The sequence below is a fragment of the Suricata suricatta genome, chromosome 14 (genome assembly GCF_006229205.1).
Source record: "Suricata suricatta isolate VVHF042 chromosome 14, meerkat_22Aug2017_6uvM2_HiC, whole genome shotgun sequence".
Lineage (NCBI taxonomy): Eukaryota > Metazoa > Chordata > Mammalia > Carnivora > Herpestidae > Suricata > Suricata suricatta.
Window position 1 is genome coordinate 76,408,467 of NC_043713.1, and position 16,847 is coordinate 76,425,313.

Here is a 16,847-nt window from a genome sequence, read left to right on the forward strand (position 1 = left end):
TGCACGCATGTGACGGGCCTGGGTCTCTGTTGTCTGCCCCCTCCCCGTGCAAGCTTGTTGTGTCAGCTTCTCAGTGCCAAAAACCGTGTCCTGCCTCCTATTGGTCCCTCACAAGCCCGTGACTCAAGATCTGTGCTCCTGTGTCCCTGAAATTCTTGTCCCTGAAGTACCCTAATGGCCCTGGTTCCAAAGGGCAGGGAGAAGGGAGCGGGATAATTAAGGAGAAATCACCCTCAAAAAGGGGCTCACAGAACTGCAGGCATTCAGGTCCTGGCAGGCACCCGTTACAAGTGGCGCCTCTCTGGGAAGCTAACCATCCCATCCCCCTCCCCAGCCCTCCACCTCCCCCCCCCCCCAGGTAGGATCACCTGACTTGGCCCTCCCCAGATAACCCTACCCGCTCGTCTGGGAAGTAATGCTCCCATCTTTGCCACCAGGTGACTTTGGGCAAGTCACTTGTTTCCAGTTTCCCCTTGCAACGTTATGAAGCAAAAAAAAAAAAAAAAAAAAAACGAATAGATGAAACTTTAAAGTTGTAGAGACTAGAGACTGGAAACCATCTCAAGGAAGATCATCGTTGCTGGGTTTTTTTGTTTTTGGGGGGTTTGGGGGGGGGAGGTTGGTTTGGGGGTTTGTTTTGGGGGGGGTTGGGTTTTTTTTTGCTCCAAGCAGGGGCTTGCTGATCCACCCTAGGAAGGAAATCGTAGAAGCCCATTAAAGTGGGTGGGTTGGAGAGGGAAGCCATAATGAGGCTTCATACGGCTTCTTGTGCAGGGCCACAGCCCAGGCTGGTCTGGCCCACATGCTCTTGGCCTTCTAAGAGTGATCCTGTGGTTTCCAGCCCAATAAATAATGAACTTTGATCAAAAATAGGAGGCGGCAGAGTCTTCAGTGCGAATTGGGGTCAGTACAGTTCCTACCCGGGAGACCACCTGCTGAGCTCACCCTCTCGTCAGGAATGGGCTAGAAGGGTCCCTCTCTACCCATAACTAAACAATCAGTGGTGGGCCTGGAGAGAGCTAAGAAGTCCTGGAGGGGCCCGTCCTGGGTCCCCAGGGTTGGCAGGGGGGCCTTCAGACAGTGGGTTCTTCTGTTTTGTTGCGTTATATCATACGGAGAGACAGCCTTGCCTTTCTATCGGGCACAATGGGCATTTCTGGATGCTCTGCTTGGGGGTCTGCCAAAAAGAAAGTACCCTGGCACTCTTTAGAAGGGCCTTAGGACAGAGGGTGCCAAAGCGGTGTCCCCAGGAGGGAACAACCTCAGAGACTCTTGAAGGCAAAGAGCAAACTAGACCTTGCCTTTCTCTACCATCATTCATCAACGCTTCTCTTACCAGACCAAGCTCTGAGCGTGAGTGCTTTTCCATCCCCCAAATAAGTACTTGTGCACAGTTACTGTGTGCCAGGAATCTTCTTGTATATCCCTGCCCCTCTGGTCACAGGCAGGCAGATGGAAACATCGTTTCCTTTTATCAGGGAGTCCAAGGCAGTGATTATAGAATGGAGATGCATCTTTCTTCCCAAAAAAGAATTTTGTTTTTAAACACCTTTCGACTCCCAACACAGGCCGCTTGATGATGCCCGGCTAGAAGACAGGAGATTGGTCTGATGTATTTCTCTCCTTTGCCAGAATCCCTGTTAGGAAAAAATCTCACTGTAATGAGCCAGAGAGACAGAGTGGAGTCCTAGTTGAGGGCTTAGGTCTGATTCAGGGTGGGTAAATGCTGCCCTCTTGTGGTGGTTTTTAGTTCAGTCCCAGTAGCCAAAACAAGGTGAACAATTTGGTTTCACGTAGGTGAGCAGAAAATAGGACTGACTGGGCATCTGAGGGTTACCTGGGTTACAGCCCTGTTTGTCCCCCTCTGCCTCAAACTGGCCTGCAGTGGCTCCAACCTCATTTAACAAAAGCGAGTTTGGCCTGTGCTACAGGAAAAGGGAAATGGCCATGCTCCCCGTCTTGACCTATGAATCCATAATCAGGTCTTGACTGTGAATTCCGCACCTTGCGTTATGAAAGAAGCAGAGGTAATTAAATTCCCAGAGCGGAGGAATATTTCCCTGACTGGTTTCTACAGGGCGAGTCAGCCGGGGACCTTTCTGTAGGGAAATGCTTCAGACCCACCAAAATGGAGCTTCTGGAAGCGGACCTGAGTCCCAGTGCCAACTCTGTCCCCTCCTCCCCGTTTCCACAGACAGCCCCGATCTGGTGATTTAACCTTCCTGACTCTAGGTACAGTGCCTATATAGCAAAGTGGCTTAACTGAGGTCATGCCCATAAAATAACCAGTTATATCACGTGGCCCGCTGAAGTTTTTGAATTTTTTTTCACCTCATCAATAACTATGCAGAAGGCACAGTGACGTGTACAGAGCAACACGCAGTTCCTGTTTGTAGAAGATCAGAATCTCACGTGTAGACGCACAAGCCTTAGAATCGACTTACATGTCTGGGGTTTGAGAAATGGGTAGATTGCACCTGCTGGTCTGGGGACACAAGGTTTCTAGGAAGTAGGAAGAGGGGGGACGAAGGGCACGGATGGAAACAGTAAATCGGGGCTGGCTTCGGAAGGCTTCGGAAGCTGAGGGTGGAGAGCCGGTGCTGGGGGGGGTGAGCAGGGGCCAGGTGCGAGGGAGAGGTGAGGGCATGTCAGGGAATTCTGACTTCATTTGTTAGCCAGCGGGAAAGCCCTAAGAATGCTTTTTAAATGGGGAAAAAATGAGGTAATTGGCATCGTGCTTAGAAAAGAATATTGTGGCTGCAGCACAGAGCATGCATCCCTGGGCTGTTGAACCGTCGGTGGAATATTTGCAGTTACCAAGGCTGGACTGAGGGAAGAAGCAGATGTAGGGATAAAGCCACTCCAGGGGTTGAATCAGCAGGAAGTGGAGACCTCTCCATTGCAGAGAAAGTCAAGAGTCTTATCTCCAGGCTGAGAAAGGAGCCTCATGGAGGGAAAAAAAAACAGCCTCAAGGGAAAAATGAGTTTACAGCTGTTGACATGATTATCAGCCAATGGGGTGACTCCTTCCGGGGCCCGGGGGGTCCGGCCGTGCCTAGAACGAGAAGTGACCCCAGGCCAGTAGACATTGGCCTTAGAACACAGGGTTCTCTTGCCAAACACATTCTCGGCAACCACCTGCTTTGGACTTCAAAAGGAGGTCAGGTTTTGCCCGAAGTCCAAAACAAGGGAGGTTGTTTGACCCAGATCACGGGTAAACATCCCCTGCACCAGGATGGGCGAGCCAGATGTCTGGGCCCCTTCACCTCTAGAACATTGGCAGATCGTGCCATCAGGAAAGCCACGGGGTTCAGATTTTGTTTTGAGCCGGCCATCACCTGGCATATTTGCACCTCTGCTACCCTGACCTCCAGCATGTCACCATGCCCGCCTTACCCACAAAGGCTTCTGTCGGAATTGGCCAGTTAATCTGAGACAGCCTGCAGGTGACAAAGAGAGGAACATTCCTCTGGGCATCCTGGAGGACTGGGCGCATGCTCCCTGATGTCTCCCAACCCTCCTGCAGCTTCCTGCATCCAAATGTCCTGGCAGCTTAAGAATTAAAGGCCAGGGTCTGGGATGGAAGAAGAGAGATCGGAGAGTCCCTGTCCTACCTCCCATCGTCCGGGACGCATCACAGATGGTCCCGATGAACCTGAATCTGACCTTTGGGCCCTCACACCACCAGCCTGGTCTCTTCTTCTCCATCACACATGCCCTGTCGTCGGTCCACTGCCAGGCCCCGCCCCCAAACACCGATAAGTCTCAGACCTAGGTGAGGACCTGGGTAAACGCTCACCCCTGTAGCATGGATCTTGAGTCCGTTCCCTATGAATACTTGTCAGAACCCCGTGCCAGGGCGGAAGTCAGGGGTAAATACGGCTTCGTTTGTGGGGGACTTTGAGTCGTCCTGGAATATCTGAACGGTTCTGAACCAGCAGGGCATGTCTGCCTGGTCCAGGACAGAGACCCTTCTTAACAAGGTGGTCCTGGCAGGCAGGGACAAACCTGCCTTAAGATACTGCTTTTCATAGTCTTCTAGAAAATGACACCAGAACATCAAAGTGCCCAGGCTTGGTTGGCTCCCAAGCTCCAGGGCCAGCCAACCTCAGCACTGTTGGCATTTGGGGCCAATTCTTTGTAGCGGGGGCTGCCCTGGGCATTGTAAAAACAGGATGTGGAGTTTCATCTCTGGCCTCCACTCACTAAAAGCCAGTATAGGTCCCTCCCCCGCCAAATGTGACAACCAAATATGTCTTTGGACATTGCCCGATGTCCCCTGGGAGCCCCAGACCTTTTCATCATGGACCTACTGGCGTCAGCGGAGAACCCCTCAGCCTGATGGCTTTGTCTCCATTATCTGCTGCCAAACCGAGACTCAGAGGATTTGGGGAGGGGGTTCGGGGCAGGGGGGTAAAAGAAACTGGTTTCACAAACTCCCTCCCAAGACACAAGGATGATGCCTCCATTTCAGTAGGATGCTGTGCCCTTGGCACCGCTCTGGTCATGGCCCACGGAAGCCCAGTGCTGTGCCGCCCTGCTTCCACCCTGTTTTCCTGGTGTTGCACTTGTCTTTAGGACCCACCCTGGGCTCAGCAGTGGTTTTCAGGAAGAGAGAGAGAGAGAGAGAACACGCAGTTGGCTGTACCAATGGGTTTCCATTCAGGGTTGAGGAGCTGGGGAGGTGGGGAGAGGGGGTGTCGCCACACACACACACACACACACACACACACTGTCAGAAACTCGGACGTCCCCCTACCTCTGAGCTCTCAATGCTGCTAATGTCCGCCCAGTGTCCCATGCGCTCCGGCACCTGCCTCCAAGGACCGACGCCCGCTCCATGCTCCTCACGAGGTTGTCCATGCTGTGTTCACTGCATGCTCTCCTAACTTGTCCTCATCTTCTAACGTGATGGAATTCAACAAAAGTCTACTTATGCCTGTTTGCATTATGGTTAAAATATTAAAAAGTGGAGTCGACTTCACTGGCTGTTGTCTGTTGTTTGAGTTGCTTGGAATTTCTCCCATTTTTGTCCGCTGTCGGAGGCCAGGTGCCCCCAGGAAGCCCCCCTGAGGCAGGTGGCAGAGATGGATCAGGAGTGGTCTTAGGCAGGGGAGGGAGGGAGAGCAGTCCACCTGATTGGAGGGAAAGCCTAAGCTGCAATACTGTAGCACCAGAAATTTCAACCAGGGGTGCGGGGAATTCTGAAGGTGACCATCCAGAGCTGTCCCACGATTTGTGGCCAGAAGGCCGGGTTTCATACCCCTCAGTCCATCAGTCCGGGACCAGCCTCCCCTCTGCAGCAGAAGCCAGCCCCAAGGGGCAGATTGCAGAGGGCGCCCCAGGGTGCTCCCAGCAGCTGGGGGACGGTTCTGGGGTCCTGGCATGATCCGGATCCCGATGGGGCATCCCAGCATCCTTGACACGCTGCCCCGCCACACCTTTGCCCCCATCATGGCTGCATCCGTTGAATGGGCCCCCAAGAAATGTACCACCTCCACCCCAGCCAGCCCTGCCTCCCAGTGTACACAACCCTGAAAACCCTAAAATCTAATTCCTAGCTGGCTTCAGACCCAGTTCCAAAAGCAAGGAGACTCAAAAGCACCAAAAGGACAGATGAAGAGGAGCCGACCCCAAATGCCCCAACAGGGCGGTTGGTATAAAGGATACACTGGGGATGGGAGCCCCCAAGGCTCTGTCATGCCCTTCTGGACATGGCCATTTGGATGCTGTGACCATTTTCACATTCACGCTTATTTCCTGGCCAAAAAGCACAAACTACTAGAGAGCCTTTTGCACTACGGAATAACTTACCCAACATCAAACATTCCTCACATATCATCCCTGCCTTCCCCCTATCCCTGAACCTCAGGTCCAAGTTCAAATTCAAGATGCAGGTCAGAGATGTGGGTGGGACCAAAGAACCCCTAGGTGTCCAGCTCTACCCTGCCCCACAGAAATCAATTAAAACAATGGCTAATTCCTCGTGGGAATACTCAAACATGTCTCATTACCCAGCTTGGGAAACTGAGGCACACGGAAATGAGCCAGTTTGTGCAACGTGAACATAGTACATGTTGCAGGTAGAATTCGAACTCAGACCGTCCAGCCCTAGACTCTGCATTCTCCATCACCAGCCAGTGCTGCCGCCAAGAGACCCAGACTGTCAAAGTTCAAATCCCAGCTCCTCCACTTCCTAGCTGTGCAACTTTGGGCAAGTTACTCAACCTCTCTGCTTCATCCTTTCCTCATGTCTAGTAGGTTGTGGTTGTTTCAACTTCATTGCCTTGCAATGGGATTAAATGAGTTTGTGTATTAACATATTCAACACACATAGAACAGTATAGAATAGAATTGTCCTGTATATGAGTAAATAAGCTAACAGCTTTCAATATTCTCAGCTTTTTTCTCTTATTGAAGCTCAAACAGCTCCAGCTTTTTTTAAAAAAATATTTTTGAGGGGAGCCTGGGTGGCTCAGTTGGTTAAGCGTCCGGCTTCGGCTCAGGTCATGATCTCATGGTTTGTGGGTTTGAGCCCCACATCGGGCTCTGTACTGACCGCTAGCTCAGAGCCTGGAGCCTGCTTCCGATTCTGTGTCTCCCTCTCTCTCTGCCCCTCCCCTCCTCGCACTGTCTCTCTCTGACTCTCAAAAATAAATAAGCATTAAAAAAGGTTTTTTTAAACTTTATTTTTGAGAGAGCGAGTGACAGAGCATGAGCAGGGGAGGGGCAGAGAGAGAGGGAGACACAGAATTTGAAGCCGGCTCCAGGCTCTGACCTGTCAGCACACAGCTGGACGCAGGGCTCGAACCCACCAATCGTGAGATCATGAGCTGAGCCTAAGGTAGGCCGCTTAACCGATTGAGCCACCTGGGCGCCATCTTTGTGTAATTTGCCATTTGCTATTCAGTCCTGGGCTCCTTGGGCACCGCCTCAGACCCCTGTCAGCAGAGGAGACACTCACTTTAAAAGCCAATTTTCCTGGGTTGCTCCCGCCACCTGCCTATTAGCGCTTGCTGGGGATAAGTTCTGCCTTCCATGTTTTTAACCAGCCCCCCAACCTGCCCTGGAGTTTTGACAAGTCCAGCCTCAGAGGTAGCTGGGAACAATTTAACATTTCTCTGCATCCTGCCTGGGGTGGCTTCTGTTGCCTGGCAACCAGGTGAAAAAAATTCGAAGTTTACACCAAAACACAACCTTCCCAACCACACATCAAAAGGAGAAGGATGTGGGAGACAAATAGCAGAGGGGGGGAAACGAATTTTTGAGTCACTGCAGGTCAGTATAGAATATGCGCCTCACAGTCAGTTACCTAGTAAAAATGTACTCTTTTATTCTTCATTGGACCCTTGGCAAATGCACCGAGAGCACAAAACCAGAGAAAATATTTACAATCAATGGATCAGTATGGAGCTTGGAACCCACATCACTAAAAGGAAACCGCTTTAGCGATGGCCTCTGGAGGAAAATAAGATTGAGTTAATCAAATAGCAGAAAATTAAAGCTGAGTAATTAGCAAAGTGACTTTTTTTTTTTAATCTTTTTGCACTGCTAGACTTGGCGATCGGGGGACAGGGGTGGGTGGTCTCTTGGCCTCTCTGCAGTCTCAGTTTTTCCTCCACTGGAACTCAGAGTTGAAATTGGAAGCCTGACTCTCTTAGCTTTTACTCATAGTTTCCAAGAAGGTGAGATCTTTAAATCATGAGCCTTCCCTCCTCTGCTTTAATTTCTGTATCCTAGGGAAGTGGTGGGAGAAAGATACTAAGTGTAGGAGGGGCGCCTGGGTGGCTCAATCAGTTAAGACCTCTGCTCAGGTCATGATCTCACAGTTTGTGGGTTCGAGCCCCACAGTGAGCTCTGTGCTGACAGCTCAGAGCCTGGAGCCTGCTTCAGATTCTGTGTTTCCCTCTTCTGCTCCTCCCTAGCTCACTCTCTCTCTCTTTCTCACTCTCTCTCTGCCAAAAAAAAAAAAAAAAAAGATACTAAGGGTAGGAAAGCCTCTGAGACCCACTGAACATTCCAGGTGCAGAATTGGTGACCTCTGTCAAACAGTATGCAGTAATTGAATCTGTTTTGTTTGGAAGGCTTTGAAAAGAGTCGCTAATGGGACCGCACTTAATTAGCAAAAGAGCTACAGGCAAATCTGTAGGGAAAGAGACACCTGTTCCTTTTCCCCTCCAATCTGGTGGCTTCCCCTTCCTTGAAATACACGCACTGCCCCCAGATTGCCCTTCTGAAACTTCAGTTTTATCCGTCATGCCTTTTCTACAAGGCATTCAATGCCACCAGGGGCCAGAAGAGCAGGGCCATCCCCTCCGGCCGCTGGTCAGTGCAAGCTCTGGCCACGGCAGAGGACATGTGCCCTCCCTCCTCAGAGTCCATCCCCATTTCCCCGCCTCCCAGCCCACCCCACCCCCACGGTTCTAAAGGCAACTTTTACCCGGCTTCAGACTAGCCTTTGTTTCTGCTCCTCCCCTCCCTCCAGAAAGCTCAGCCCTCTCCTCTTTCCCCAACTCCAGCCCCATTTCTATTGCCGAGGGTTCGAGGGTTCGATTCAAACATGGTCTTTTCACTTTCTCTGTACCAATAGCTCGGCATATTGGAGATACTGCTTTCAATAGTTGTGTGTGTGTATGTGTGTGTGTGTGCGCGCGTGCACGTGTGTTTTATCTGCTTCTTTGTACATGTTAACTGTTGCTCCTGAACAGCCAACCATGTCCTCGGCCTGCCACACAGCAGGACTGTAGATTTGGGGGCCTTGCGGCCGTGAGCCACACTTCTGCAGACTCCTTCATTGTAGCTTCCTAAAACCCATCAGAGACTTCTGACATCCAGAGCAGTGAGATCATCAATTTGTGAGTGTTTTTTAAATGCATATTTATTTTTGTAGGAGAGAGATAGAGTATGAGTGGGGGAGGGGCAGGGAGAGAAGGAGACACAGAACCCGAAGGAGGTTCCAAGCTCTGAGCTGTCAGCACAGAGCACAGACGTGGGGCTCGAACTCAAGAGATCATGACCTGAGCCGAAGTCGACTGAGCAACTCAGGGGTCCCGGGAGGTTTTTCTTCTATAGCGTATTTACGTATTTATTTGAGAGTGAGAGAGAGAGCAAGCGTGAGCAGAGGAGGGGCTGAGGGAGAGGGAGAGAATCCCAAGCAGGCTCTGCACTGTCAGCGCACAGCTCTACATGAGGCTCAATCCCACAAACCGTAAGATCATGACGGGGGCCAAAACCAAGAGCCGGATGCTGAACTGACTGAGCCACCCGGGTGCTCTACACTTGTGTTGTTTTAAAGCCAGTAAGTTGTGGTAATTTGTTACAGCAGCAATGGAAAACGAATCTGTGGTAGTTTATTTGCTGCTGCTCTAGGAAGGAATCCGTTTCCTTGCCTCTTCCTGCTTCTAGAAGCTGCCTAGTGTCACTCCCACCTCTGCCTCCATGGTCACATCCCCACTCTGCCTCCGACCCTCCCCTCTGTCTCCCTCTTGTAAGGATCATTGTGGTTACATTGGGCTCATGCAGGTTGTCTAGGAAAATTCCCCCACCTCAAGATCCCTAACCTAATTACATCTGCAAAGTCGCTTTTGCCGTGTAAGGTAACTGTGATATTGTGATTTATAATAAAATATATATATATATCTCATCTTATTCACCCTTGTTTCTGGCAAAGAGTTCCTAAAACCCTTGGAATTTCCTAAGTGATAAGAGGGATAAAGTAGTCTCATTATTCCTAACAAACCCCTTTCCCCACACCTGAGTGTATGTGAATGCGTTGATTTTTGCAAAGCATCTGAGGAGGGGGGCTGGTTGCCAAGGAAACGAACCACATGACCAAAGGGTTGGAACATTCAGTCCCACCTTTCCAGACCTCCAAGGAGGGGAGACGGGCTGGCCAATCACCAATGGCCAATTAGTGAATCATCCGTGCCTTTGTAAGCCGCCTCCACCAAAACCCAAAAGGACAGGATCGGGAAGTATGGAGGTTGGTGAACACGGGGAGGTTGGGGGGGAGGGGCACCCTCAAAAAGCACGAAAGCTCCACGCATCTTCTCCACACCTTACCGTGTGTGTCTCTTCCATCTGGCTGTTCCTGAGTTACATCCTTGTTTCATAAGCCAGTGATCTGGGAAGCAAAATGCTTCCGAGTTCTGTGAGTCATTCTAGCAAACTAATCAAACTGGTGACCGAGATCCTGGGAACCTCTGATTCATAGCCAACCAGAGTTCCAGGTAACAACCTTGACTTGTTAAGAATCAGCTGAAGGGGACCTGGGGCAGGCTTACAGGTCTGAGCCTGAACCCGTTGGGGGCTGATGCAATCCCCAGGTAGACAATGTCCGAATTGGGTTGAATTGTAGTGTCAGAGAATCTCTCGCTGGTGTTGAGAGAAAACACACACATCACAGTAAAAGAATCAGAGCCTCCAGGGATTAGAATGTGAATGTGTTTGGGGGCTATTACTCAGCCTGCCGTAGCCCGCCCTCTGACCCCCAAAGATTGATGCCCACCCCACCCCACCCCTCCCCATGCAAGATACAACCGAGTCAAAGGACTTCACTCACACAGGACTACTTATTCACCAGAAATCTAACGACAAATTATATTAGGTTCTTTTGTAAACACTAGAGATCAGCCAGGAGGGCTCACGTCTGTCGGAAGGAAAGAGACAGTGATTTTCTTTTTTGAAGGAGTATGTTACAGTGATAGATGGTAATAAGTAGTTTTTGGGAAAAAAACAGACGGAGAGTTCAAATAAGGTGGTTTAGTGGGGAGGGGGGAGAGGGGAGGTCTCACTAAGCACATGACTGAGGTGGCCTGAGGGGGTGAGCCAAACGGTGAGTTAGGAGCTGGGAGCCAGGGCTTGGGGCGGGGGGGGGGGGGGGGGGGGGGGGGGGGGGGGGGGGGGGGGGGGGGGGGGAAGCGGGGAAGAACTGAATTAGCGAAGGCCCTCTGATGGAACAGAGTCTGGGGAAATGGACCAGAAGAGAAAGGGTTTGTATATTTATTTTGAGAACAAGGAAGGCCATTGAAGTTGTTGAGGGGCATGGAAATGGTCTCTCTAGTGAGATGGTAGAGATCTCTTGGGAGAGAAATATTGAAACCCTCCAACCAAAGATAACCAGACACACACCATATGCTGATAGTCCACAAAGATGGGTTTATTCACAGGAGGAGGGCACCCTGAGGAGCTGGGGGGGGGGCGCTTGTGGGATGGGGCAGGAGGGGATTAGTCTAACATCTGGGCTCATATTAGGTAATTTTAAGCAGGAGCGAGGGTAGCGGTGACCAGCCCTGTGTTCAATGTAGTCAGCAGTTCAGCAAGAGGGTATTGTAAAATAAGTTTTATCTTCTTTAATGTTTTATTTATTTTTGAGAGAGAGAGAGAGAGAGAGAGAGAGAGTGTGTGTGTGTGTATGAGCAGGGGAGGGACAGAGTGAGAGGGAGACACAGAATCTGAAGCAGGCTCCAGGCTCAGAGCTGTCAGCACAGAGCCCGACACAAGGCTCGAACCCACGAACCGTGAGATCCCAACCTGAGCCAAAGTCGAATGCTTAACCGACTCAGCCACCCAGGTGCCCCTATCTACCTGTAGGATAAATGTTAAAATCTAGAATTTCCCCCGTTGCTCATTTCCCTCTGCCCTTCTCCGAACACTTCCTTGAGACATCGCATATGTGTAAATCTTCCCTCTGTCTCTTTGATGTGTACGCAAATCTTTTCTGTCAGTGCTATTTCTTTATTATGATAAACTATATGTAACAGAAAATTTACCATTGGATTATTTTTAAGCATACAACCCGAGGGTATAAAGGGCATTCCCACTGGTATATAAGTGCCACCCGTATCTCTTTCCAGAACGTTTTCTATCACCCTAAACAGAAACGATAACCATTAAGCAATAACTCCCCACTGCCTCCTCCCTCCCAGCCCCACTAATCTACATTCAGAGTCTACGTATTTGGCTCTTCTAGAAGTTTCACAGAAGTGGGATCGTACAAGACTTGTCCTTCTATGACTAGCTTCTTTCCCTTAGTGTAATGTCTTCAAGGTTCTCCCATGTCCTAGCCCAGATCAGTGCTCCGTTCCTTTTTACAGCTGAATAGCATTCCGCTGCACATAGATGCTACATTTTGCAAATCTTTTTGAAAGGCTAAACAAGTCAGAGTGCCCGAGTGGCTCAGTTGGGGCTAAGTTGGTTAGGATTCTCTTTCTCTCCCTGTCTGCCCCTTCCCTGCTCATGTTCCCTCTCTCTCTCTTCAGAATAAAAAATAATTTTTTTAAAAAAAGACTAAACGAGGCTTCTGACCTTAGTAAACCCCAGGAATGTTTTCTTCAAGGGCCTGAGAAACAGCTCTTTGAAATGTAAATATCAAGGGAGATAGTGTGCCTCTCTCCCTGTGACTGCGGGGGTTTAGCCTAAGCGTCTTGTTCTGAGCTGTAACCACTGGCCTGTGGTAAAGATAAGAAGTTTTAATACTTCCTTGAGACAAAGGCAATTCACTAGCACAACGTGTACCCCCAGTTACCAAGTGAGCTCAGGACGAACTAGGAAAGATATGATCAGGTCCTGATCCCTGAGGGCGAGTGAGCATTCTCGGGAGGAGAGCACAGAAGCGAAGAGATACTTGGCTGTTCATGAGAGGAGTGGACTTTCTCTCTTTGTAATCTTTAAAAAAAATTTTTTTAACATTTTACTTATTTTTGAGAGAGAAAGAGAGAGACAGCGTGAACAGGGGAGGGTCAGAGAGAGAGAGAGGGAGACACCGAATCTGAAGCAGGCTGCAGGCTCTGAGCTGTCAGCACAGAGCCCGATGTGGGGCTCGAACCCACAAACCGCTAGATCATGACCTGAGCCAAAGCCAGACGCTCAACCGACTGAGTCACCCAGGCGCCCCCTCTGTCTTTGTAATCTTATTAGCAGATTGCCTGAGCTGTGCCTCAAGTCTGGTTTAATGCCTGCTCACTGTTGAAATAACTCTTTTCTAGAATCGTGGAGAGGTTTCTGGATTGGCAGGAGACTTTAATTTTTTTTCCCAACAGCCTCCTGGTCATCTTTGATCGGAAATGGGCAGAGGGAAGGCCTGGATGGCATTGATAAGAAAGTAAGAGTTGTTCTTAAGAATGGCGTGACAATCCCCTGTGAGGCTGTGGGGTCTGCAGTCCACCTAAGGGGCTGAAACTTTGGTTACTAAAGTCTCAGTGTATTGGGGCTGATTTCCACATTCTTGGGGCCAGGGTGAAAGCCAGGGGAACACTTAGGAGCCACACTGGGGACAGGGAGCGAGACTGTGGCTGAGGAAATGGAGAGAAAGAGACCAGTTGACAACCCTTAGGAGTGATCTGTTTAGAGAAGATTGATTCCTCGCTCCAAAAGAAGAAAAAAAGGTTTCTCGGAGAAACTGAGGCAGAGAGAACATAACCTCTGTGTGGGCATGTGAATACAGGGAGTGTTTTCCCGCACACTTAAGATAAGATCCAACCCTCTTTGCAGGCCCTGTGGGATCTGACAGAGGTACGTAGGCACCATGGTTGACAGCATGGAACGGGACCCACCATCACATTCCAGTTTAGAGCTGCCCAGCTAAGCCTTTGCCCACTTCCTGGCCCACAAAATCAAGGACACAAAAGCAACGTTGTACTATGCTAAGTCTGGGTGTATTTGTCACATGGCAGTAGTGACTGATACATATGCATGGTTTCATTTAATAGGAAGATCTGAGTTTTTTTCTTTTTGCCTCAAAAAGTGACATTTACTCAGAAGGAAAAAATGACAAGAGGTCCATCCCTTGTCTCCTTTCACTTCCCACTCCTGCTCCTCTTCAGCTCCCCCATGGACTGAACCCTGGGTAAGACTAGGTGGCAGGACAGCCCCTCAGCTGAGGTCAGTGACATTGAGGGGCATCTCCTCAATGGAGGTGTGTAGAAGGTCTTGACATCTCAAAGAGTCTTCTTAGGAAGATCCGTTATCCCCACTTTGGAGATGAGGAAACTGAGGCACAGAGAAGTTAACCTCTATTGGGCATTGAGATGTGGATGGTGAGGGAGAAAGAGATGCCGAGGACAGCACCGAGTTCCGGGTTTGCAGGAATGGATGGATGGGCAGTCTTTCCCAAGGCAGGAACCACTAGGAGAGGTCAAGGTAAAGTTGCTGGAGGGTGTGTATTTCCTCCCAGATATGTTGAGTTTTACCGACCCAAAGGGAATGTCGGTGAGCAGTTACCTAAGCGAGTCTAGATTTCAGAGGAGCGGACTGGGCTGCAGAGAGAAATGTGGACATTTGAAGGGAGTTTCGGGAGTGCCAGCCTGGCTCAGTGGGTGGAGCATATGATCTTGATCTCAGGGCCACGAGTTCGAGCTCTGCGTTGGGTGTAGAGATTACTTGAAAAAGTTGCCAATATAAGGCCACTTAAAAAATAAATAAAGGCAAGGTCTTTAAAGAGGTAGTTGAGTTAAAACGAGGTCATTCGGATGGCTGGTGTCCTTCTAAGAGGAGAATAGGACACAGACATACACAGAGGGAAGACCTTCTGAGGACAGAGGGAGAAGATGGCCATCCACGGGCCACGGAGACAAGCCTCGGATGAAGGCCACCCTGCTCACACCTTGAACTCAGACTTCTGGCCTCTAGAACCACGGAAAAAGAAATTTCTGTTTAGGCCATCCACTCTGGGGTGCTTTGTTACAGTGCTTTAGCAAACTAATAAAATCAGTAACATGCCTTTGAGCAAAGGTACTGAGGTGAAATTCACAGGACATAAAATTAAACATTTTATTTTTTTAAGTGAGCTCTACATGCCATGTGGGGCTTTAACAACCCCGAGATCAAGAGTTGCATGTGTCTCCAACTAAGCCCAGCCAGGTGCCCCTAAAACTAAATGTTTAAAAATGAACTATTCCGTGGCAGTTAGTACGTTCACAATGTTCAACCACCACCTCTGCCTAGTTCGATAATATCGGGACAGTTTCTCCCCATTTCCCTGTACATCCCTTCATCCAGCACTTTCCCTGTCTTAGGCACTGTTCAACGCACTTTACCTCAATGTGCTCACTTAATTCTGTTGATGGTCCCAGGAGGCCAGCATTCTCATTATAATTATACCGCATTTTACAGATGAGAAGCTGCTCCTCAGAAAGTCTGACCTGCTGGAGCTAAACAGCTCATTAGACAATTGCAAATAATAGACAATTGTTGAGGGTTGGCTATTTGCAGGGCCTGGGCCGAGTCACTGGGCACCCACAGGTCAATCAAATACCATCCCAATGCCGAAGTTGCTTTTGATCTAGCAGGCAAGAAGAAGGTTGAATTGTTATAAATTAATTAAGTAAGTAATGACAAGATTGAAATATCCAGGGAAGGAATCACACCTGGGGGATTGGGGCAGAGGTGAAGGAAGAAAGATCATCTGGAGAGTTTAAGCTAAGGCCTGGAGGAAGAGAAGGAATAGCTGGAAGGAGAACATTCTAGCACAAAGTATATTCTAGGCAGTGGAGCCAGTATACATGTGAAGGCCAGAAGTGGAAAAAAAAGAGATCAGGCTGGCTGGGGTGTGGCTAGTGAGGGAGAGAATGGCTTCAGATAGGCAAGGAGAGGTAGACAGGGGTCTATCCCTTTGCAACAGTGTTAGGGATTTCAATTTCTAAGGGCAAAAGGGAGCGATGGATGGCTCACTATCCACTGAGAGTTAACTTTACAACTTTATTCCTTTCAGGGCATTCTGATTTCCAAATTGGAGTGGGGGCCACCTTGTTGAGCCTCTATGTACTGACACCAAATCATTCTATTGTCTGGGTGTCTCCCCGCCACACCCCAATTGAACTTTGAACTCCTGGGAGGCAAGGACAGCAGCTTACATCTGTATCCCCAGGGAACACTGCACAGGGCCTGGGTTAAAAAAAAAAAAAAAGTAATAGTAATAGGCTCAGGCACCAGAAAAAAGTGCCTACCCACACCTGGATGGCAATTCCTACTTTGAGGGTTCAAACCCAGGCTTTACCATTTTTTGTGACTGACTTTGAACCACTGGCTCCCACCTTTACGAGCCTTGTTTCCCTTATTCGTAGAATGGGTATTATTAACAGTACCTAAGATACAGAGCTCGAATAAGGAGAAAGAACCTGTAAGATGCTTGGCACGGTACCCACTCAAGAATATTAAATTAGCTGTTATTATGGCATACTGGTTTAGAGCACAGTCAAACGGATCCGAATTAACATCTAGGACACGGGATTCTGAGTAAGTCCGTTTCTCTCCCTGAATCTCAGTGGCCCCATCTGTAACTCAGGGAGATAAGAGTTGATAGGGTTACTGGGAAACTGATGAGCTCATGCGCAGGAAGCGCTCGGGACGCACAATTAAGAGGAACTGGCTTTGATCGCAGGTTCGAGGCACCTGGACCCACACACAGCACTGGTGTCCCTGGGTCCGCCGCGGGGGTGTGGCCACGGGCGTAGGCGGGGCGATCTGCGGGCCGGCCCCTGGAGGCGGGTGGGTGGGGCGAAGCGGAAGGCCAAGGCGCGCGCGCGCGCGGCGAGCCCAGGTACGCGGACAAGATGGCGGCAGCAGCGGTCGACAGCGCGATGGAGGTGGTCCCGGCGTTGGCGGAGGAGGCCGCGCCCGAGGCTGCGGGCCTCAGCTGCCTCGTCAACCTGCCCGGCGAGGTGCTGGAGTACATCCTGTGCAGCGGCTCGCTGACGGCCGCCGACATCGGCCGCGTCTCCAGCACCTGCCGGCGGCTGCGCGAGCTGTGCCAGAGTAGCGGGAAGGTGTGGAAGGAGCAGTTCCGGGTGAGGTGAGCCCGCCGCCCCGCCGCCCGCGCCCCCCGCCCCGCGCTCCCGGGACCCGGGCCT

The 16,847-nt window shown here is 50.2% G+C and overlaps 1 protein-coding gene across 2 annotated transcripts in view; it reads left to right on the plus strand.

The window, feature by feature from the left end:
* The first annotated feature begins 16,532 nt into the window (after positions 1 to 16,532).
* The window catches only part of FBXO21 (F-box protein 21), a 46,259-nt gene continuing 45,944 nt past the window's right edge, over positions 16,533 to 16,847 (plus strand). For both annotated transcript variants that reach the window (XM_029921469.1, XM_029921470.1), the window contains exon 1: positions 16,533 to 16,789. In XM_029921469.1, the coding sequence (XP_029777329.1) occupies positions 16,551 to 16,789 (239 nt within the window). In that variant the 5' untranslated portion in view covers positions 16,533 to 16,550. The remainder of the gene's footprint in view (positions 16,790 to 16,847) is intronic.